The 25073-nt window shown below is 44.3% G+C and overlaps 2 protein-coding genes across 2 annotated transcripts in view; one reads left to right on the plus strand and one right to left on the minus strand.

The window, feature by feature from the left end:
* The window catches only part of znrf1 (zinc and ring finger 1), a 31105-nt gene extending 21410 nt beyond the window's left edge, over positions 1 to 9695 (plus strand). Inside the window, exons 3-5 of the mRNA XM_055934431.1 lie at positions 3930 to 4035; positions 6415 to 6506; positions 7281 to 9695. Of these exons, the coding sequence (XP_055790406.1) occupies positions 3930 to 4035; positions 6415 to 6472 (164 nt within the window). The 3' untranslated portion in view covers positions 6473 to 6506; positions 7281 to 9695. The remainder of the gene's footprint in view (positions 1 to 3929; positions 4036 to 6414; positions 6507 to 7280) is intronic.
* A 188-nt stretch (positions 9696 to 9883) lies between these two features.
* ldhd (lactate dehydrogenase D) lies at positions 9884 to 24498 on the minus strand. Its single transcript, XM_055934430.1, has 11 exons — positions 24260 to 24498; positions 20478 to 20590; positions 19949 to 20090; positions 12516 to 12657; positions 12045 to 12204; positions 11649 to 11848; positions 11257 to 11385; positions 10993 to 11120; positions 10795 to 10885; positions 10556 to 10667; positions 9884 to 10429 (listed from the first exon to the last, which is right to left on the minus strand). Exons 1-11 carry the CDS (start codon positions 24356 to 24358, stop codon positions 10264 to 10266), a joined length of 1482 nt encoding a protein of 493 aa, XP_055790405.1. The 5' UTR covers positions 24359 to 24498; the 3' UTR covers positions 9884 to 10263.
* Positions 24499 to 25073: the final 575 nt, after the last annotated feature.

A 25073-nucleotide genomic window follows, 5' to 3' on the forward strand; every position in this document is an offset into this window, starting at 1 on the left:
GAGTTCACGTACCTGTCCAGCAGAGATGTGGTCCTCGTCTTTTTTCGGAGGCATGACAGTAATGATAGTAGGACACGCACGTTATTCACTCCGTGAAATGAGAGGCGCCAGCAGTAGAAAACTCTGGAAATTGGTGGTCCTAAAACCGAGACACATTGAAGTGCGGTCCTAGCCACAAGGGTTAACCGCTTAGCGTGCTTGGTATCTGGCAATAGTAGCCCAGGTTGCCTGGCTTGATAGTGAGCAGCAAAAGTAGAGCGAAACTGACTGGGATGGATGGAATAGTACAGAGAGTGACTGAGAAGGATGGAAAAGTCTGGAGAGTGATACAGAGATGGCTGATATAGAGTAAGAGGAGAAATCTCTCCTTTTTTTGGGTTGTTTTTCAACTGTCCTGTCAAATTTTATTTCTGACACATTTGCTTTCTCTCCCTCTCTCCCCCTCTGTCTGTCTGTTCGCTCTCTCTCTCTCTCTCCACCCCCCCCCCCCCCCCTCTCTCACTCTGCAATCCCCTGAGTTAGTGACACATAGGGACAGGACTGCGGCTTATCTTATTTCCCAGAATGCTCTGTGGTCCATTGTCAGTCAGCTGGGCCCGCTGCCTGTCACACATCAGCAGATCTCTCTGCATGGCCAATGTACCTCCACACACACACACACACACACACACACACACACACACACACACACACACACACACACACACACCCTGTCTGCAGTGGCAGTGATAAATGTGTGTGTCTGTCTGTATTCTTACTGTTTCTGTTTGTGGAGCAGCTAGAGAGTTGTGTGTGTCTATAATAATGACATAGAAGATCCATACAGTGGGTGGGTTGGGTGAGGTGTGGGTATCTGGCCAGCAAGATTGACATTGTGATATTGGTTACTGGTTAGAAATGCCATACATTATTTGTGTGGTTTACCCAGTGGTCTTTAATGGTGCTTATACCTGTGAACTCCTGTCCACCCCAGCCAGTATTGATCCTGATGGGAGATTAACATAGGGGTGGTGACACCCAGCTAATACAGAAATATATAAGTGCATTAATATTGGTCAAAAACAGCGCCGTCCGCCATCAACTGTAAGAGACAGTGTAATATCTTGACGTTATTGAATTATTCATTTTTATTTCACAGATAAACTCCTTTCCCACTCAGTGTCATTTGCATACAGTATATTGCCAACAGAGATTTGGCATTCTTCCCAAACACATCAAATAGGATTAAAGTACTTTTTCTTTTATGGCTTTCTCAAGCATGGCTTGCTTCCCTGTGTGTCCTCCAGACTAGCAGGCAGACATCACCTGTGCTGTAAAAGCCAAACTCTTTCTCTCTCCTCTCTCTCTCCAACTCTCCTCTCTCTGCAAGGGCTATATTTAACCACAGGTATTAAAATATCATCATGTAATGTCGTAGCCCAAAAAAGACAGTGGTCAGCTCACGTGGACTGGCTACACCTATCCCTCAATCTCCAACTTACATTTCTACTAAAACGGTGTCACATTCAGTCACTCACTCACGAACACCCCTAGATTCCTAGAAAACACACACGCATACATAAGCATAAAACACAAGACCTAACGAACTTCACACAAATAATAATGCATACCCACAGACACAAATATATATATATATAGACATATACAGTGTACTGCACTGTACATTGCAGTGTGAACACCTAGACCTAAATCCCCCCCATGTACACAACATTGCATGCACAAAAACACACACCCTCCTTCCCTCTGGCTGGCTGGCATAATGCGAAGAGAGCCGCTGATGCCATAGCTCCTAAGAGGATAACAAGCTAAGGAGCAGGAGTTGAGGACGGGGGGAGGAGGAGGGGGTGCTTATTGTTCTATCTGCAAGGGTGTGGAAAGGGAACAGCTGTGTATAAATTTACTGAGGACCAGTTTTGGAGATTGAGGATGTTGTGGGAGGTGGGGAGAGAGGGGGAGGCAGAGGGTTGACGGGACTGGGCAGCTAGCTAAGCTAATTTACATTCAGAGCATATGTCTTCTGTCTGTCTCACTCCATCTCATGCTGTCTTCTCCTCCCTTCACCTTAGCTTCCCCACATTCCCTCTCTCATCCCTCCTCCTCCCGCTTCCCTTTGTTCTAATACTGTTTTCACCCAGTGCTCAAACCTAACCAAACATTTCATTAAGGGTCATTTAAAAATATAACCTTCACTTCCTTAAATGCTTTGAATGGACTACCAGAGGTTCAGAGCATCACGTCCACCTCACCATCCCGTTTTATAAACTGGGTAGTTTGGGTCTGTGATGCTGATTGGCTAAAACACAATGTGTATATCAGACAATATACCATGGGTATGACAAACACTTGTTTACTGTTCTTTCAATGGCATAGACCAACCAGGTGAAAGCGATGATCCTTTATTCATGTCACTTGTTAATTACACTTCAATCAGTGTAGATGAAAGGGGGGGGGGGGGGACAGGTTAAAGAAGGATTTTTAAGTCTTGAAACAATTGAGATATGGATTGTGTATGTGTGACATTCAGAGGGTGAATAGGCAAGACAAAGAAAAGTCCCTTTTGAATGGGGTATGGTAGTAGGTGCCAGGTGCACCGGTTTGTGTCAAGAACAGCAATGCTGCTGGGTTTTTCAAGCTCAACAGTTTCCCGTGTGTTTCAAGAATGGTCCACCACCCAAAGGACATTCAGCCAACTTGACACAACTGTGGAAAGCATTGGAGTCAACATGGACCAGCATCCCGGTGGAAAGCCTTTGATACTCAATATTAGGAAGGTGTTCCTAATGTTTGATATACTCAGTGTATGTTGGGAACCAGTTTATAAAAGCAATAAGGCACTCCGCTTCACGTTGTGCCTAACAGCCCTTAGCCATGATATATTGGCCATACACCACACCCCCTTGGGCCTTATTGTTTAAGTCTACCCTTTGTTCTAAAACTCCACTCTCACTCAACAAAACAGTCATGACAAGAAAGATGTGTGTATGTGCGCACACACACACACACACACACACACACACTGGTGTTTCCAGGGAAAGTATTGAGTTACTGTAACAGGATGTGGTCTGGTGTCCTACTCTGTTCTGGCACTGTGCAGTGCAGCATTTCCTGTCAAATTTAAACTAGGTTTTACTGGAATCCACAATGTCTTATTCTAAGAACAATGGCTGTTGCAAAATGTGTTTCAGTGACTCACTGTTGGGGTATGAGCTACCGTGTTCTATCCTGCTGATCATTACCTTGCTGAACAAATGGCTGGATGTTTCCTGTAACACACACACACTCTTCTGGTTCGTGTACCGTCTGCCTGTGCACAGAGACAGTAACTGTGAGCCATGTTGGGTCTAGAAGCCAAACGATGGGTTGGCTGCATCAGTGAGTTGTGTTAGAAACTTTGTATATGCTGTGTGAGATGGTTGTGTCTCTGCCCTTAAAATAGGAGTCGTTGTCCCAAAAGGCGGGTAGGCAGGCGGTCTGCTTATCGGTCTGCTTATCGCTGTATTCCCGCGTGGACAGATTTTGACAGCAGTGGACCCTCTTGCGTCGCCTCTTCTTCTCTGGTTGTGTTGGTCCAGACCAGCCTGTGCTCAATGCTGCCCCCTGCTGTTTGTTTTACACAGCAGCAACCAGACCAGGCCTAGTCCTCCCTCTCCTCTGACGCACTGACTGGATGCTCTTCCACCTGAATAGCGCACAGCTGCGTTTCTTTTGCTCTGTTCTATTCTGGTGTATCTGTTTTATTGTTACTTTTGTGGAATAGTCTCCAGTTTTTTACTGAATTTAGTTTTGTTCTTGTGGCAGTGACACACTGCCTTTGTTTTCATTATTTGGTACGATGTGATGTGTCATTGCCACTCACCGTTGTCTTGCTTTGTGTGTGTGTGTGTGTGTGCCTGCGCCTGATTTCCTGTGCGTGTGTCTGCGTGTTACAGATGACGTGCTAGCAAGGGATGCCGGGGAATGTGTGATCTGTCTGGAGGAGCTGCAGCAAGGAGACACCATCGCCAGACTGCCTTGTCTCTGCATCTATCACAAAAGGTGAGGTACGACTCAGCTCTCAGGCTGCATCTCAAATTACATCATATCCCCTAGATATTGCACTACTTTTGACTAGGGCACATACAGCTCAGGTGAAAAGACATGCACCATAGGGAATAGGGTGCCAGTTGACGAACCCTCTGACTCAACTCCTGGTCCGGACTGTACAGCGCATTCGGAAAGTATTCAGTCAGACTCCTTGACTTTTTCCACATTTTGTTACGTTACAGCCTTATTCTAAAATGTATTAAATTGATGAGGGGGAAAAAAACTATTTACACACAATAGCTCATAATGTCAAAGCTTAAACAGGTTTTTCGGAAAAAAAAATCAAATTGAAAGAAATATATATAATATCACATTTACATAAGTATTCAGAGCCTTTACTCAGTACTTTGTTGAAGCACCTTTGGCAGCATTACAACCTCGAGTCTTAATGGGTATGACGCTACAAGCTTGGCACACCTGTATTTTGGGAGTTTCTTCCATTCTTCTCTGTAGATCCTCTCAAGCTCTGTCAGGTCGGATGGGGAGCGTCACTGCACAGCTATTTTCAGGTCTTTCCAGAGATGTTCGATCGGGTTCAAGTCCAGGCTCAGGCTGGGCCACTCAAGGACTTTCAGACTTGTCCCAAAGCCACTCCTGCGTTGTCTTGGCTGTGTGCTTAGGAACGTTGTCCTGTCCAAAGGTGAACCTTCACCCTAGTCTGAGGGCCTGAGTGCTCTGGAGCAGATTTTCATCAAGGATCTCTCTGTACTTTGCTCTGTTCATCTTTCTCTCGATCCTGACTAGTCTACCAGTCCCTACCCCTGAAAAACATCCCCACAGCATGATGCTGCCACCACCATGCTTAACCGTAGGGATGCTGCCACCACCATGCTTAACCGTAGGGATGGTTCCAGGTTTACTCGAGACGTGATGCTTGGCTGCCAGGCCAAAGTGTTCAATCTTGGTTTCATCAGACCAAAGAATCAAATCATTAAAATCCAGACGGAAAATATTTACACAAGAAGCAACCTAATATCACACAGTCAAGAAAGAATAACAAACAAATCATTAAAATCCAGACGGAAAATATTTACACAAGAAGCAACCTAATATCGCAGTCAAGAAAGAATAACAGTTACGTGTAGTGGAGTTACTTTTAGTCATTTCCATATTAATTCAACATTTACCAATATTTTTTTGGGCAACATCCATATATATGTCATTTTCATTCATGTTATAAACAATTTAGAGTATTTGAGCTGCACTTTAATTTAGCTTGGAGTTGGTACTTTTTGGACTATTCCACAGTATGAGTCATAATAGCGATAACCTAGCTGTCAAACAAGGAAATGGTTCCAATTGTTTCCCCACCATTTATTTTTCCCATAGGGGATTTTAGAAACACTTAAAATAAGGGCTGTGTTTTGTGTAAATTAACCCTGGCGTAATGTTTTTGTTTCTCATGGTCTGAGTCCTTTTGGTGCCTTTTGGCGAAACACCAAGTGGGATACCATGTGCCTTTTACTGAGGAATGAATTCCGTCTGGCCACTCTACCATAAAGGCCTGATTGGTGGAGTGTTGCATAGATGGTTGTCGTTTTGGAAGGTTATCCCATCTCCACAGAGGAACTCTGGAGCTCTGTCAGAGTGACCATTGGGTTCTTGGTCACCTCCCTTCTCCACCAATTGCTCAGTTTGACCAGGGGCACAGCTCTAGGAAAAGTCTTAGTGGTTCCAAACTTCTTCCATTTAAGAATGATGGAGGTCACCGTGTTCTTGAGGATCTTCAATGCTGCAGAATTTTTTTGGTACCCTTCTCTAGATCTGTGCCTCAACACAATCCTGACTCGGAGCTCAAGGGACAATTCCTTTGACCTCATGGCTTGATTTTTGCTCTGACATGCACTGTCCAAATCATGTCCAATCAATTGAATTTACCACAGGTGGAATCCAATCGAGTTGTAGAAACATCTCAATGAGGATCAATGGAAACAGGATGCACCTGAGGTCAATTTGTCATAGCAAAGGGTCTGAATACTTATGTAAATAAGGTATTTCTGTTTTTTATTTAAGACAATTACAAAATATTCTAAAACCCTTTTTTCACTTTGTAATTATGGGGTATTGTGTGTAGATTGAGAGAATATTTTTATTTTATTTTAAAATAAGGCTGCAATGTAACAATGTGGAAAAAGTCAAGGGCTCTGAATACGTTCCCAATGTACAGTAAGCACGCAGGCTCACAGGATTACCCAGCCTGAAATGACTCCACTAGATTAATTATACTCAGTGGGGCAATACATTTAGGCCTCAGTGATATACCGTAACTGAGGCCAAAGAGATATGTGCATTCATGTAATGGTTGTGTTTTCTCCTCTCTTCCTCTCCCAGCTGTATAGACTCCTGGTTTGAGATTAATCGGTCCTGCCCTGAGCATCCTTCAGACTGACTGACCTCTGTGCTGCTAGTCCTACTACTCCAAGGTGAGAGCATCCCTTATCTTCCACACAGGAGACTGGGGACAGGAGATTCTTACAAGAATTATATGATACAAATAGGACACTCACTCAGTGTAACTAGGTAGTAGTAATATGATGAGAACGTACTCTTGAAATAGCTCACTCACTAACAGTGTACAAAACATTAAGAACACCTTCTCTTTCCATGACTTAGACTGACCAGGTGAATCCAGGTGAAAGCTATGATGTCACTTGTTAAATCCACTTCAAACCAATGTAGATGAAGGGGAGGAGACAGGTTAAAGAGGGTGAAAGGGCAAGACAATTTTTTTAAGTGCCTTTGAACGGGGTAGTAGGTGCCAGGTGCACCGGTTTGAGTGTGTCAAGAACTGCAACGGTGCTGTGTTTTTCACGCTCAGCAGTTTCCCGTGTGTATCAAGAATGGTCCACCACCCAAAGGACGTCCAGACAACTTGACACAACTGTGGGAAACATTGGAGTCAACATGGGCCAGCATCCCTGTGGAACGCTTTTGACACCTTGTAGAGTCCACTCCCCGACTAATTGAGCAACTCAATATTAGGAAGGTGTTGCTAATGTTTGGTATACTCAGTGTAAATGCACTGTATAATGCATACATACGCACACATGCATGTACAGTATAACCACCCTGAATAAAACGAACATTCTCAGTCGGTATGAAATTATAGCCTTCTGTAAGTGTGAATTATACATTTAAAATAACACCCTTAACTGTCTTTGTGTATCCACTTTGATTATATGGTTATAACCTCTCAGGGCACTTTATGGTCCAACCATGGATATCTGGATACTGAAGTAACCAAAACAACCAATCAATTGATCTATCAAGAAAATTCCTAGCAAACTGAACCAAAAGAAACATCAAGCCAATACTGTCACTTCCACATGCATTAAGGAGTGCCCCTCCTCCCTGCCCCTTCAGCCCTAGAGACTGCCAGTCGGCCCAATCAGGCTGACCCCTCCAGGCAAACGGCCTCACCAGGCCGCTTGTCGCCCCACCCCAGCCAGCCAGTTGCCCCACCACATGCCCTGGCCCCCTGCTCTGCCCTCCATTCTGCCTCCAGAGTCTAGCGGTCCCTGGCTCCCTGTCACTCATCTGGATCCAGTCCTCGCATGGCCTTCACCGGAAGAGACGGGGGAGGAGGAAGAATCGGGCTGGATGCACCCTGTGTGCCAGGGAAAGGTCGACTCCCAGGACATTGTCTGATCATCCGACAGAAGCCCCCCAATCACCAGAGTTACAGCTCCCACCCACTCACTCATTAGCTGGAGTCACATGTGCTTCTCTTAGTCTTCGCTTTGAGGTGGAGTAGTGGTGTGTGAGGTGCAGAACTGGCGGGGCAGGGTCTGTCTGTGTAGGTTTCTGTTTGGGTTGTGTGGGTGGGTGGTGTCGGGTGTAGTTTATGCTTCTATATGTGTTGAGGCAGTGAAGATGCCAGTCAAACTACACTTGTTCTGTGTGTGGAGGGGGTACATTGTTTATGCTTGGTGGTGTGTGAATGTGTGCTTGTGTGGAGGGGGTACATTGTTTATGCTTGGTGGTGTGTGAATGTGTGCTTGTGTGGAGGGGTTACATTGTTTATGCTTGGTGGTGTGTGAATGTGTGCTTGTGTGGAGGGGGTACATTGTTTATGCTTGGTGGTGTGTGAATGTGTGCTTCTGTGGAGGGGGTACATTGTTTATGCTTGGTGGTGTGTGAATGTGTGCTTGTGTGGAGGGGGTACATTGTTTATGCTTGGTGGTGTGTGAATGTGTGCTTGTGTGGAGGGGGTACATTGTTTATGCTTGGTGGTGTGTGAATGTGTGCTTGTGTGGAGGGGTTACATTGTTTATGCTTGGTGGTGTGTGAATGTGTGCTTGTGTGGAGGGGGTACATTGTTTATGCTTGGTGGTGTGTGAATGTGTGCTTCTGTGGAGGGGGTACATTGTTTATGCTTGGTGGTGTGTGAATGTGTGCTTGTGTGGAGGGGGTACATTGTTTATGCTTGGTGGTGTGTGAATGTGTGCTTGTGTGGAGGGGGTACATTGTTTATGCTTGGTGGTGTGTGAATGTGTGCTTGTGTGGAGGGGTTACATTGTTTATGCTTGGTGGTGTGTGAATGTGTGCTTGTGTGTTGTGGGGGACAGTTGGGGTTCGTTGGTTTACGGTCTATGTGCTGGGGCGGTGAGGATGTCAGTCACCATACCTGTGGTGTGGTTGGGGTGATGATGATCTCTGTAGTGTGAGAGCCTGATTTGCTAAAGGGTCAAATAGAAGTCTGAGACAATACTGTGTGTTGGTCTGTGTTTGAAACGTTTACAATTTAGATGTCCATTTTCCCTGTGTGACTGTGTCCTTTCTCCCTTTATTTCGCTAATGTTTACAGTTACAGAAAATTGACATGACATACTCTATGTACTTATTTTTGTTCGCCAGGTTTTTGCTGTGATGGGGAGACACTGATCAGAATGAGTCATTTCTTTGTAAGGGCCTTGAGTGTGTTCATGTGAGTGTGATGCCTCTTGGCCTAAGAGACTGTCTGTGCCCCATATGCTTTCTGCTGAAATAGGTAATGTCCTCTCTGGTTGTGTTGGCTGATTTGTAATGGAGGTGTTCAAGACCATCAACCCAAACATTTTAGAGCTATTCCGGGGTTACAATTTATTTATTCACATTTAAGAAGATTTGTTTTTCCAAATCTGTCAAAACTCACAGTACTGTTCAGAATGCCTCTAATGTATAAAGAATAACAGAATGATGATTCTGAAAAAAACAAAAAACAAAGCTGAACAAATGGGTGAATATTTTTTTCCATTTGTGCTAGATTAAAATGTAGAGAATAGTATTTTTGCAGGGTTATCTGCTTCATACCCGTGAGGGCACTACAAAAAACATTTATTAAGCAAGCAGACAACCACCAAGCTTCTCAGACACAGGGGAGACAGACTACTAGTCAGTTATGATATAAACTATATAACTTAATGTCTCCTGCTAACTGTAGCTCAATGCTCTAAAGGGCCATACCTTAATTTCTTGCTTTATTTAGTTTTAATATCTTTTGATTACTTTTTTCCCCCCAAGGATGTGAATGGATGCCTGTTTTGAAGGTATCAACTAATTGTCTCATGATTTTGATGTGCAATCTGTGGGATGAGTAATGATAAATATAATAATAAAAAAGTCAAAATAAACATTTTTCCCATGTAATTTCCTTAATTTGATTCCAGGCCTAAATGTTGTTAAGTTTAACAAATCTACTCATGAAATGGTGTGTAAATGCATTTAGTTACTTTGTTCACCCAATTTCAAGGCATCAGCTAAGATTGACTTAAGAGGAACAAATCAGATTGTAGAAGAAATCTTTAGACATAAGAGCAACTTCACCATGGCAATATGAGGGATTTTTATTAAAAAATACTTCATTGTCAATCAGAAGTGGCCAATTTACAGTTTGAATACAGTATGTGCACACAATTTAGCAGAAACAAAAACACAAAACGTTGCATTAGGTTTGTTGCAAATAAATAATTTCAAGCTACTGTTCCATTGTAATAACATCTAAATTAGCAGCAGTTCATTCTGAGGAACTTAACAGGAAAAACAGGGGACAGGCAAAAAGAACACAATTTGCCCTTGGTACTCAGTCAGTTACGCTATAAAATACCAAACTCCTGACACCCTGTGGCAGACAAAGGTATTGTATTACACTTCATTCATTGATTCAGTGCTCTGATAAGGTCATAGCTACAGTACCTTCAGCTACAGAACCTTCCCAGGATTCATGAGGTTCTTGGGGTCTAGGGTGGCTTTGAGGCCCTGCATGACCTCGATGGCCAGGGGTCCCATCTCCTCTCGGAGCAACGCTCGTTTCCCCAGGCCTACCCCGTGCTCCCCCGTACATGTCCCGTCCAGGGCCAGTGCTCTCCTACAGCATGAGAGAAACAGAACTATAAATACAGGGATAAGAGAGAATGAGTTCAATGGTCAGGAACAAGGGGCCGTTTTAATGGCGATAAAAGGAGTACGGATGGAGGAAAGAGACATACAGTACCTGGCCAGTCGCTCAGTGAACTCATGAACTCTAATGACCTCATCCTGGTCATTGGGGTCCATGACCATTATACAATGGAAGTTTCCATCTCCAACATGACCCGCGATCGGACCTCAGAAGAGAAAGAATCCTCAATACACTACTGGTCACACACAAACATGTACAGTAACATACACAAACACTGTACCCTGAGTGATGTCCCACGAGGGAGTCTGTGTTGATTGTTAGCTAGCCGTTACCTGTGAGTCCGTTTAGCATCAGGTCCTCCTTGGTTTCCACAATGATCTGAGGGAGACGAGAGAGAGGGACGCACACATCTGTGGAGTAGGCCTGCAGGACCAAAATGGAGTCAGCACATTTCTGTTACAACATTACAAACAATAATGCCAAAGTGATTACATTATTTAGCAATAATTATGAGTCAGAGCCTTACTTACCTTGCAGCCCGGTCTGAGTGCCAGGGCAGCGTACCAGGCATCGTGTCGTGCCTTCCACAGGCGCCCGCGGGTCTCTGCATCCCGTGCCCAGCTAAAGTCTGACCCACCGTTAGCCTGCGTGATCTCCTCTGGACAGTTTCCAATCAACAAATAAGAAGAAATCTCACAAGTCAAATTTACAGCAAACTATCGCAAGTAACGTTAACTTAACGTACAATTACATCACACATTCAGTATAACACCGTACAGCAACAAAACACACACCTGTGACGGTAACCTGCTCCTCCAGACTCTTCTCAGTGCCGTGGAACTCCAGGAAGAGAGTGGGGGCCACGGGGTAGGACAGCGAGTTGAAGCTGTTACAGGCGTCAATCATCACATCATCAAGGAACTCTGGAAAGGACAGACGTGGTTGGATTAGAACAAGGCTCCAGCTCCACTGAGAAGATGGTGGTAAAAAACACTTGGTCAGTGTTTCAAATAGCATCAGGTCCTCCAATTAGTGTCTAAAGCCCTTGGTTACTCTGAGTAAGAATGCATAGCAGTCTCTTGCTCAGTGTCAGTTTAAGATGGACAGGCACCTTTCAGTAAGAAAACAATGAACGCAGAGGTAAGTTCTGTGTTAAAACTAGTAAACGGCCACCTCGTCTACTAACCGATGCGTGCGATGGGCACTCCAGTCTGGAGGACCTGCACAGTGCTGTCCACTGCTGCCTGGACAGAGGGGAAGGTGCACACAGCAGACACCATGGCTTCTGGCACCCCATAGAGACGCAGGGTGGTCTTCGTGATCACCCCCAGAGTGCCCTCTGAACCCACAAACAGGTTGGTCAGGTTGTACCCCGCTGATGTCTTCCTAACGGAGATGAGAGAAGGTCAAAGGTCATACATGTCCTCATTACTGGGGAAATTACAGAAAGAGAGAGAACGCCACATAGGTTGTTAATAGCTAAACACTAAAATATGTTTTAACTGTCACTTTCTGTTTCAGGCCTGGCAGTGTAACCAATGATGTATATAACCATGAATATATTTATGTCTGGGACTGTTACCGGGGCCGGCGCCCCCTGCCTGCTGTGTGGATGATGGATCCATCTGCCAGCACCACCTCTAGGTTGAGTACGTTCTCCCGCATGGTGCCGTAGCGCACCGCATTGGTGCCTGATGCACTGGTGGCAGCCATGCCACACAGAGACGCGTCTGCACCAGGGTCTGTGTGTGCCGACAGACAGTAGAACACCTCAGTGATTTCATACCCAACACTTCACAAATATTCTTCACAACTTCAGGCACAAAATGCCAGCTAGAATGACGATCATGCAATACCATTGTACATGAAAGTAGTTTGTATGATTACTTATCAGGGGTTCCCAACATTTTCCACCCATGGACCCCTATTTCATGATAGAAAAACGTGCCCCTTAATTTCACAATGATTAACTAAACTCAGGCGCGTGTATAGTGACAGGCCTATGGGGCCTACCCGTTGGAGCAGTGACATCATTGCAGGTCACGTGACTCACCGACAGGAAACCACAGGCCCGTGTCTCTCAGGTAGGAGTTGAGGCCTTTGCGTGTCACACCTGGCTCCACGCTCACATCAAAGTCCTCCTGATGGAGGTCCAACACCCTGTCCATGTTCCTCAGACTAAAACACACCCCGCCCTTACACACACACACACACACACACACACACAATTGGAATACTTCCTATAGACCCTCAATGAAACGTTGTGAATACAAGGACCCATGTTATCAGAGGTCAGGGATGCACTGCACAGACGTCTGCGCTGTTTGGTACTGACAACACATTGAGCCCTTTTTCAAGACCTCTTACACAGCACCCTTCATTTAGACACCTTTAGGAGATGACACTGCATCCTGTCTTACTCTGTCACACACATTCCGACTAACATTGTGCGAGAAACAAAAAACTTCAATTATTACGGCTTTTACACAAAAACAACTTTCTCTCTCACTCCAGTAATCTTTCTCTCTAGGGTCATTCCATGTCATTTCAAAAAGCCATGACACCCACCATCTCAGATTGTTATTGAGAAATAAAGCTGATTGATTGCACCCAAATTGGATTCACATAATATTCAACAAATTACAGTACCCAACATCCAATTTGGTCTGAACTTTTCCTACCATTGAGTGAGACACAAGGAATCTAATAAAATGGTGAAAAGCCACGCAGGCCAATCCCACCCATCAATCAGTGTCCTCACAGCCTGGTTCCTCCTAGGTTCTGGCATTTCTAGGGAGTTTTTCCTAGCCACCGTACTTCTATACCTGTATTGCTTGCTGTTTGGGGTTTTAGGCTGGGTTTCTGTACAGCACTTTGTGACATCAGCTGACGTAAGAAGGGCTTTATAAATACATTTTATTGATTGAGTTCTCTATGTTTGACAAGTAGTACGGAGCTGTGGCTTAGAGTACTGCTTATTCACCATTTGTAATGTATATCCCTGTGAATCTGGTGATGGTTTTTAACCCTGTTCAGAGAAATTAGCCATTGAAGTCGCATTATTTACCATAAATGTGTGTGAAAGTACCACGTTTTGTCCAATAGATACCGCTGTTCCTGATACTGCCACCACACCGTTTTATCCATTTTGCTGGTCTCTTGTGTTTATTAAATGAATCACAACGTTTTCTTTGGAAATTGGGTAGAAAAACCAATAGCTTTTGCTCTTGATGAAAATTGATTGTGTGGTCAAGCCAGTCCTCCATGAAAGCAATTCAATTTGTCCTTCTCTTAGCAACCTAATGCTTCAACCCAGCTCTCCTTGAATAGTCCAACAAATGGCAGCTGTCTGAGAACTATCCGTACGGTGCAATTCTCATATGAAGACCTTTCTTTCAAGCCCAAAACTTTGATGGAGAAATGGGCTAGTGAATAAAATGTTATGACAACCCTTATGAAATAATTCAAATATAATCCATTGCATGGCAGTCATATGTTTTTCAATCAAATTCTTAGAAAACATCTCTTATGTAGTGTGATTAGTGACATTTACCATTAAACCCAACCCAATACAATTACTATTGCAAAACACTATATATACACTGTGTATTTGGGACTTTTACCATTGAAGTGCTGTACCCTAATGGTTTGTTTGTTCACCAGGAATGGTCTAACTAATCCAGACCTTTTTGAAGGGAATACACCACACACAGAGGGTCTGTTTCATGGACAGAAATTAAGCCTAGAAGAATGAAAAACAGAATTGCTTTCATGGAGGACAGGCTCGAATTGTGAGGATGACCATAAAATCTATTTTCATCATGAGCAAAAGCTATTGGTTTTCTACCCAAAGTTGCAAAGAGAATGTTGTGATCCATTTGATAAACACAAGAGACCAGCAACATGGATTAAAGGGCGTGGTGGCAGTAGCAGGAACAGTGGCATCTATTGGACAAAACGTGGTACTTTCACACTTATTTATGGTAAATAATGCAAGTTTTTTTTTTTTTTTTTTTCACACCTTTATTTAACCAGATAGGCTAGTTGAGAACAAGTTCTCATTTGCAACTGCGACCTGGCCAAGATAAAGCATAGCAGTGTGAACAGACAACAACACAGAGTTACACATAGAGTAAACAATAAACAAGTCAATAACATGGTAGGAAAAAGAGAATCTATATACAATGTGTGCAAAAGGCATGAGGTAGGCAATAAATCGAATAATTACAATTTAGCAGATTAACACTGGAGTGATAAATCATCAGATGATCATGTGCAAGAAGAGATACTGGTGTGCAAAAGAGCAGAAAAGTAAATAAATAAAAGCAGTATGGGGGTGAGGTAGATAAATTGGGTGGGTAGTTTACAGATGGACTATGTACAGCTGCAGCGATCGGTTAGCTGCTCGGATAGCAGATTTTTAAAGTTGTTGAGGGAAATAAAAGTCTCCAACTTCAGAGATTTTTGCAATTCGTTCCAGTCGCAGGCAGCAGAGAACTGGAAGGAAAGGCGTCCAAATGAGGTTTTGGCTTTAGGGATGATCAGTGAGATACACCTGCTGGAGCGCGTGCTACGGGTGGGTGTAGCCATCGTGACCAGTGAGCTGAGATAAGGCGGCACTTTACCTACCATAGCCTTGTAGATGACCTGGAGCCAGTGGGTCTGACGACGAACATGTAGCGAGGGCCAGCCGACTAGGGCATACAGGTCGCAGTGGTGGGTCGTATAAGGTGCTTTAGTAACAAAACGGATGGCACTGTGATAAACTGCATCCAGTTTGCTGAGTAGAGTATTGGAAGCTATTTTGTAGATGACATCGCCGAAGTCGAGGATCGGTAGGATAGTCAGTTTTACTAGGGTAAGTTTGGCGGCGTGAGTGAAGGAGGCTTTGTTCCGGAATAGAAAGCCGACTCTAGATTTGATTTTGGATTGGAGATGTTTGATATGAGTCTGGAAGGAGAGTTTGCAGTCTAGCCAGACACCTAGGTACTTATAGATGTCCACATATTCTAGGTCGGAACCGTCCAGGGTGGTGATGCTAGTCGGGCGTGCGGGTGCAGGCAGCGAACGGTTGAAAAGCATGCATTTGGTTTTACTAGCATTTAAGAGCAGTTGGAGGCCACGGAAGGAGTGTTGTATGGCATTGAAGCTCGTTTGGAGGTTAGATAGCACAGTGTCCAGGGAAGGGCCGGAAGTATACAGAATGGTGTGGTCTGCGTAGAGGTGGATCAGGGAATCGCCCGCAGCAAGAGCAACATCATTGATGTATACAGAGAAAAGAGTCGGCCCGAGAATTGAACCCTGTGGTACCCCCATAGAGACTGCCAGAGGACCGGACAACATGCCCTCCGATTTGACACACTGAACTCTGTCTGCAAAGTAGTTGGTGAACCAGGCAAGGCAGTCATTAGAAAAACCGAGGCTATTGAGTCTGCCGATAAGAATATGGTGATTGACAGAGTCGAAAGCCTTGGCCAGGTCGATGAAGACGGCTGCACAGTAATGTCTTTTATCGATGGCGGTTATGATATCGTTTAGTACCTTGAGCGTGGCTGAGGTGCACCCGTGACCGGCTCGGAAACCGGATTGCACAGCGGAGAAGCTACGGTGGGATTCGAGATGGTCAGTGATCTGTTTGTTGACTTGGCTTTCGAAGACCTTAGCTAGGCAGGGCAGGATGGATATAGGTCTGTAACAGTTTGGGTCCAGGGTGTCTCCCCCTTTGAAGAGGGGGATGACAGCAGCAGCTTTCCAATCCTTGGGGATCTCAGATGATACGAAGGAGAGGTTGAACAGGCTGGTAATAGGGGGTGCGACAATGGCGGCGGACAGTTTCAGAAATAGGGGGTCCAGATTGTCAAGCCCAGCTGATTTGTATGGGTCCAGGTTTTCCAGCTCTTTCAGAACATCTGCTATCTGGATATGGGTAAAGGAGAAGCTGGGGAGGCTTGGGCGAGTAGCAGCGGGGGGGGGGGGCGGGGCTGTTGGCCAAGGTTGGAGTCGCCAGGTGGAAGGCATGGCCAGCCATTGAGAAATGTTTGTTGAAGTTTTTGATTATCACGGACTTATCAGTGGTGACCGTGTTATCTAGCCTCAGTGCAGTGGGCAGCTGGGAGGAGGTGTTCTTGTTTTCCATGGACTTTACAGTATCCCAGAACTTTTTGGAGTTAGAGCTACAGGATGCAAATTTCTGCTTGAAAAAGCTGGCCTTTGCTTTCCTGACTGACTGCGTGTATTGGTTCCTGACTTCCCTGAACAGTTGCATATCACGGGGGCTCTTCGATACTATTGCAGTTCGCCACAGGATGTTTTTGTGCTGGTCGAGGGCAGTCAGGTCTGGAGTGAACCAAGGGCTATATCTGTTCTTGGTTCTGCATTTTTTGAACGGAGCATGCTTGTCTAATATGGTGAGGAAGTAACTTTTAAAGAATGACCAGGCATCCTCAACTGACGGGATGAGGTCAATATCCTTCCAGGGTACCCGGGCCAGGTCGATTAGAAAGGCCTGCTCGCAGAAGTGTTTCAGGGAGCGTTTGACAGTGATGAGGGGTGGTCGTTTGACCGTGGACCCGTGGCGGATACAGGCAATGAGGCAGTGATCGCTGAGATCTTGATTGAAGACAGCAGAGGTGTATTTGGAGGGCAAGTTGGTCAGGATAATGTCTATTAGGGTGCCCATGTTTACGGATTTAGGGTTGTACCTGGTGGGTTCCTTGATGATTTGTGTGAGATTGAGGGCATCAAGCTTAGATTGTAGGACTGCCGGGGTGTTAAGGATATCCCAGTTTAGGTCACCTAACAGAACAAACTCTGAAGCTAGATGGGGAGCGATCAATTCACAGATGGTGTCCAGGGCACAGCTGGGAGCTGAGGGGGGTCGGTAGCAGGCGGCAACAGTGAGAGACTTATTTCTGGAGAGATTAATTTTTAAAATTAGAAGTTCGAACTGTTTGGGCATAGACTTGGAAAGTATGACAGAACTTTGCAGGCTATCTCTGCAGTAGATTGCAACTCCTCCCCCTTTGGCAGTTCTATCTTGACGGAAAGTGTTATAGTTGGGTATGGAAATCTCAGAGTTTTTGGTGGCCTTCCTAAGCCAGGATTCAGACACGGCAAGGACATCAGGGTTGGCAGAGTGTGCTAAAGCGGTGAGTAAGGCAAACTTAGGGAGGAGGCTTCTGATGTTGACATGCATGAGGCCAAGGCTTTTTCGATCACAGAAGTCAACAAATGAGGGTGACTGGGGACATGCAGGGCCTGGGTTTACCTCCACATCACCCGAGGAACAGAGGAGTAGTAGGATGAGGGTGCGGCTAAAGGCTATCAAAACTGGTCGCCTAGAGCGTTGGGGACAAGGAATAAAAGGAGCAGATTTATGGGCGTGGTAGAATAGATTCTGGGCATAATGTGCAGACCAGGGTATGGTGGGGCACGGGTACAGTGGAGGCAAGCCCAGGCACTGGGTGATGATAAGAGAGGTTGTATCTCTGGACATGCTGGTCTCAATGGGTGAGGTCACCGCATGTGTGGGGGGTGGGACAAAGGAGGTATCAGAGGTACGGAGAGTGGAACTACGGGGTCCATTGCAAACCAAAACAATGATAACTAGCCTGAACAACAGTATGCAAGGCATATTGATATTTGAGAGAGACATACAATAAGGCATAAAGTGATTGCAGGTCATGATTGGGAGAGCTAGCTAAAACAGCAGGTGAGATAACAGTAGCTAGTCAGCTAACACAGCAACAGAAGGTAAAAATGGCGACGACTGGGCAGAGAGGGTCGGATTAACTACACACAGATCCTGAGTTAAGGCACAGAGCCGACAGATAAAACACAAATAAACAGAATGGAGTACCGTGAATTAATGGACAATCAAGCAGGCATCAGCTATGTAGCCAAGTGATCATAGTGTCCAGGGGGCAGCCGTAGATGGAGTAAGCTAGCCCGCGGCGTTTAAAGTTAGTAGCCCGGGGGGGTGGTCTGCTCAGACGGAGGGGGTCTGCTCAGACGGAGGCCGGTGGAGGGCACAGCGGATGGGGTATTTGTCTGCAGACCAGACGTGGTCGTGTCGACAGAGAATCCAAGCCGGATGGCGGTGGCGAAAGAGAGGTTGTGATTTGTAGAATTGTGTTTGCTAACTGGTGCTAGCTTCGTGATTCAGACAGCTAGTCATGGGTAGCAAGCTAGCAGAAGATGGAGGTCTGTTTTTAGCCACGCCGTGCAATTCCGTCGGTAGATTAGTGGGGTTCCGTGTGGTAGAGGGGACCAATCCAATTGTCAAAATAGTTATAGTGGCCTAAGAAGATTGTTCGATAGACCTGTTCAGATAGCAGCCGATATGCTCAAGACAGCTAACGATTAGCGGGCCGCAGTTAGTATATGGACGTTCAGGTTACGTCGCGATGGAGGGGCCAGTTGAAATACTCCCTCGGGCAGATAACGTCGGTATCCCAGTCGTGAAGGCCCGGTGGGGCTCCGCATCGGCAGTAAAACGGGTCCGGATAGGTGATTGTAGCCCAGGAGTGGCTGATGGAACTCTTCAGCTGGCTAGCTCCGGGATAATTGGTGTTTGCTCCGGAATTGATGTTAGCCGATAGTCACTCGGATAGCAGCTAGTTAGCTGCAAGATCCAGGTGTAAATGTCCAGAGCTTGAGGTAAAAATCCGGGGATAACGAGAGAAAATAGGTCTGGTATGCTCTGGTCTGAGTCGCGTTGTACAAAACTGGCAATAGTTTTCCGAGCTAAAGGATAGCTGATGAGCGCTAGCTGTGGTTAGCTGAACTACTAACGTTAGCTTGTGAGCTGGCTAACTTCTGGTTAGCTTCTGTTGTAGATTTCGGATACGAGGTGAATAATACTTTTGAGGAAGAAAAAAAAACAGATCCGCACCACATTTGGTGAGGTGGGTTGCAGGAGAGTGTTTTGAAGTTGAGTTTTTAAGAAGAAAAGAATATATATATAAAAAGATATGCGAAGAAAAATATATAAAATATATATACACGGGACAAGACGAGGACACAGGACATCTGACTGCTACGCCATCTTGGATTCAGTGACTTCAATGACTAATTTATCTGAACAGTGGGAAAAAACATCACCAGATTCACAGGGAATACATTACAAAGGACGCAGAAGAAGCAATACTTCATACTACTTTTCAAACACTGATAAACGATATTGTATACTGGTTGTTGGGGTTGGATTGGCATGGGGTGTGTAGGCTCCATGGGTGGCTTTTTATAATTTATTGGATTCCTTATGTATTACTCATTGTTAGGAAGAATTAAGTTCCAAATTGGATGTTGGGTACTATATTTATTGAAGATTATCTGAATCCTATCAATTAAAATGGCTAATTTGTGTACAATCAATTATCTTAATCAAATTATATATAAATTCCTCTATAAATTCACAGAGAGATCAATCAAACTTTCCAGGCTGGTATTTATCTTTTTTCTTGACACAGACTGATTCGCTCTCACCTTAAGTGCACCTACTCCTCCCTCGAGGCCTGTGCCTGTGCCAAAGGGGATGATGGGAAGGTGGTGGTGGTGGCAGATCTTGGCGAGGGCACTGACCTCCTCCACACTCCGCGGCCACACCACTACGTCTGGGGGGCGACATCTGGGACAGAACAATCACTTAGACTTATTGGATACTCCTAGAACCACAAAGGCACACCCCGAATCCCTGAAGCTATCCATCACAAGAAACACATCAGGGTTGGCTCAATTCAAATGGAAGGCAGTCAATTCAGGAATTTAATATTCAGATTTCGATTTTTTTAATTTTTAAATAGCTTCTACTGTTCAGTTTATTGAGAAGACATTGAAAATAAATGCACTTTTTTCAATTATTGAATTGTAATTTAAGTTCACTTCCTGAATTGACTGGCTTCAATTCGAATTTGACCCCAACCCTGAAACACATACACAAATCGAGTGTGTGTGTATGTGTGCATGCATGTTGGAGACAGGACACACCTGCTCTGTGCCAGACGGCTGAGCTCACCTGTGTACAGACTCGTCTCTGCCATGTTGCTCCCTGACTGCTTCACCCAAGGACACTCCATCTTCACCACACACAGAGCGGAATGCAGGGATCACCCGCTCCCACCCACCATTCTAACACAGGGACACACACAATAATAACAGTATAGCCATACCTGAACAAGGGAACTATACAAGAACCACATAGGCTTATTGGACTTGTGACTGAATTAATACACTGTATACTTCTACAGACAAGAAAGGCAGAAAGGTGAAAAAAAAAAAAATCATTATAAGCCTTAAAAAGACATGTATACATGCTTGTAACAAGTAATAAAGCATTACTGTTCACAAGTCCCGAAAATTACAACTCCAAAAAAACGACAAAAGATAAGGATTGGCAAGGAGAGCCCCTTGTTTTCAGCACCTTAAGAAAGTACCCACTAAGCATTTGACGTCATGCAACGTCTTTTTGGGGTCAATCATAGACATCTATGTTTCACAAGTTTGGACGGCAAAGTACAGTAAAGAAAAGTAGAGTATAGTACAGTACAATATAGTAGAGCACTGCTAGCTTGCCTCTGAAGCTAAGCAGGGTCGGTCCTGGTCTGTCCATGGATGGGAGACCAGATGCTGCTAGAAGTGGTGTTGGAGGGCCAGTAGGAGGCACTCTTTCCTCTGGTAAAAAAAAATAACCCAATGATTGGGCTCATTGCCCTTTGTAGGGTGCCGTCTTTCAGATGGGACGTTAAAACAGGTGTACTTACTCTCTATGATTATTATAGATTGCATGGCACTTATTGTAAGGGTGTTAACCCTGATGTCCTGGCTAAATTCCCAATCTGGCCCTCATGGCCTCCTAATCAACCCTAGCTTCCAATTGACTCATTAATCCCCCTACACTCTCCTGTAACTATTCCCCAGGTCATTGCTGTAAATGAGAATGTGTCCTCAGTCAACTTTTTTTTAAAGTAAAGCAAAGTATACTCTTGTGCAGGGTTTCCCAAACTCGGCCCTGCCCCCCCCCCCCCCCCCCCCCCCCCCCCCCCCCAAACTCGGCCCTGCCCTCTAATCCCAGAGTTGACAAAGTAAAAATCATTGTAAATAAGAATTTGTTCTTAACTGACTTGCCAGGTTAAATAAATACACAGCTGATACAAATAACCAACTCATCCTCAAGCTATGACAGCTGTGTAGTGCTAGGGTAAAAACCAAAACATGCACCCAATTGGGGCACCAGGACAGAGTTTCGGAAACCTATTGTACCCTACTAAACTGTACTCTACTAAATGTATCTCTACTGTGTCGTATTCTACCGAATAAAACTCTACTGACCTGGGCCCGGTTTCCCAAAAGCATCTTAAGGCTAAGTTCATCGATAGATATCTGAGCACTATAAACGCTTATATTCTAACTCCTGCCTCAGACCACTCTTAGAACAGTTAAGTGTGTCGTTAGATGCCTTTTGCCCTTCCGTGTCACTTCATACACAGAAGAGGTTTATCTGTCTCTGTGATGCGGATAACTTCACAACGAAGTTGACTACAAATACAATGTCAATGTCTTTGAAATTGTTGCAAACAAGCTAAGGATGAAAAGATGCTTCAAATTAAAACTGAGATGAATGCATTAGATAAATAGCCTACCTAATGTACAGTATAGGCTACATAGGCCTATATACTATATTTCAATAAACATGAAATACATTTCATGTTCAATCAATTTAGTTTTATTTGGCTCCAGCCTAACATGAGCTCAATGTCCAAATCTGTGATTTAGTGCATTTTTATTGGATAAGAATTAGAATAAGCCACCTCAATATTTGCAGCCATGAGTGTTTATCTCTCTAGGAGCTGATTCGTCATCAGTATTGTGAAATAATTATAATGTTAAGGTAAGATTTTAATGGAAAAGGGTGATCCGAGAGCAGCTCTACGTTTCTTTCGACTCCATCAGTATAGACACATGCTTCAACAAAACACTTAGCGACCGTGTGGTGTTTTGGGAAACGCATGTTACATCTTCGCCAGTTGTAGGAAAGATGCATTGTTAAAACACTCATAAGCTCGAAACCGGGATCTGTACTGTACTCTGTGTTCTACTATACTAAACTGTGCTGTACTGTATGATTCGTTCCGATTTAGATCTGGCTCGCACCGACCAAACGTGTAATTGTTTGGGGGCGAACCTAATTAGACTAATACCCATCATGCTTTGCATTACATTTGTTATTACATTTAGGTCAGTCAGCAGACACTCTTATCCAGAGTGACTTGGTGCATTCAACTAATTTGTTTTTACATTTAGGTCTAGGTCAATCAACAGACACTCTTATCCAGAGTGACTTAGTCAGTGCATTCAACTAAGATAGATAAACAACAACATTTCAGTCATAGCAAAAAATAAAACATCTGTAACCGTTACTCTAGAATGCTATTGTAGTCGAAGTGGTCTGCCGCCTGCTCCTCTTTCCTAGGAAGATATATCGCAAATATTATTGCGATAAAATGCTTACTTAATTAATAATGTATAGCAGTTGAATTTTGGCCATAGATTCAATGCCTGAAAAATCTGTATTTTCAACGTCAGTAAAATACCTATTTTTACCTTTCATTCAACACCTATAATGCACTGATTTCAATGTCCGGAGAAGACGTCTTTCAACATCTGGAAAAAAACGTCTCTGTGACGTCTGTATAAGACGTCTTTTAATTTTCGTAAAATATATATTTTGACGTCCAGCACCTGAAATGCATGTGATGTCCAGGTCTGAAAAATACATATTTTCAACGTAATTTTGCTTACTTGGTAGCCTAGATGGCTAGGCTATACTTGCGCTGGAAAACTAGGTCGCATTATGCCTTCTCCCTTCACTCAGCCATTAGCTTCGCCCACAAATGCCACACGTGAACTACAATCCCGACGCTGTATTGTAACGTTTATAAATGTAAATAATCATCACTTGCTATATAGCTTTCGAAAAACATCGTATCTTTCATCAGTGAGAAAGAATATTTCAAATAAAACATATACACATAATGTAGCCGTTTGTACAGATCCATTCAGCTATGGGTGTCTCCTGACTAAACTACACTTCAGCTTCACATCCCGAGTTACCCTTTTGCCACGTTCAAACAACTGGGAGCTCGGAAGTCGGATGAAATTCAAAACAACTGGGAACACGGGATAAACTACCACCGACTGGGAAAAATCGATTTGAAGGGTTACCCAACTCTGAATTCCAACTCAGGAACCTGGGCCTCTCTAGAGTTCCAACCTGACGAACACTGACTTCGTGATTTGCACTGAGTTCCCAGTTGTTTTGAACGCAGCAGTACATACAGGTGTTCGGAACATGCTAGATAGCCTCTTGTCTTCAGCAAACAAGTGCTGTAACATAGAGAAATGGCCACACATCTTAACAAGGTGTGTATCAATTTAACCTTTAGTTTAACAAAAAAGCGAATATTTCTCGCTGATATGAAAGAAAATGTTGTTGTGTTTCCAAAACAGTAGCGCAAGAGATGCATGTTAATGTTCAGACCGAGCGTCGGGATCTTAACAAAACTCCCCCTAGAAGACACCTTCGTCCAATGACTCTCATGTGTAATGCAATGGAACGGAGTCATGATCAAGGGCTAAGGCTCTACTCGCCTACAGAATAAATGCAGTCGTGCATTTCGGTTATCTATCTACCAGAACAAGATTATATCATGCAGCTCATTAAGCTTTTAAACATTAACTACCGGTATGATCAAAATATCAGAACAAACGGACACATTACCAAGTTAACTGAATGCTCACTTTTAAAGTGTGTTCTTTCTTGATAGTGCGACACTGCACGAAATTAGACGTTGACAGGTGAGCGTACAAGCGTCGCGTTGGTCTCAAGGCGAAGGTCATATTCACAGATCAGAATGTCGGCCCGTGAAATATTTTTTATAATAAACTACTATATACTAAATGCACTTATCTGTTGCCTGTGATTTCATAATGGACAAAGTATTCTTCCGGATCAGAAGTTTACAGTAGTGACGTCGATACTTCTTCTTCGTTTTGGTTTTCTGGTAGACCAGATGCTGTGTTGTATTGCTGCCATTCGCAGGTCAGAGTACGGATTGCACATTTTGTGACCAAAAAAAAAGGGAAAAGGGGAATGGGAAAACTTTAATTGCACCAACATCTAACCCTGCAGCTATACACTATCCGACCACCCCATCCCACAACTTTGGCCCTAAACGAGCCTACAACAGGCTGTCGGCCTGGGAGGATGGAACCCCTTCTCTCAAAACATCCTGTAGATCTTCTAAACTAAAAATATTTCACACCCAAATATTTATCTGCTGCTGAAACTACCACATATATTTTCTGTGATTTCCACCCAATCAGTGCAGTGCAGTTGATCACTATGGCTATAAATGCAACAAATCCAACCTTACTAAAACTCATCCTCGCTGGCTCTCTCTCTTCAGGCCTACTCATGGGGGCATCCCAGTCGACTCACTCATCCTTGGGCTATCTTCTACTCTCTTCACTGCCTCATAGGAAACTTTCTGCCCCACTTGAACTATGGCAATCTCAACCTGTCTCTCTCTCACAGGGCACTTCGGATCCCCAG

Source organism: Salvelinus fontinalis, chromosome 9, assembly GCF_029448725.1.
Source record: "Salvelinus fontinalis isolate EN_2023a chromosome 9, ASM2944872v1, whole genome shotgun sequence".
Classification (NCBI taxonomy): Eukaryota; Metazoa; Chordata; class Actinopteri; order Salmoniformes; family Salmonidae; genus Salvelinus; species Salvelinus fontinalis.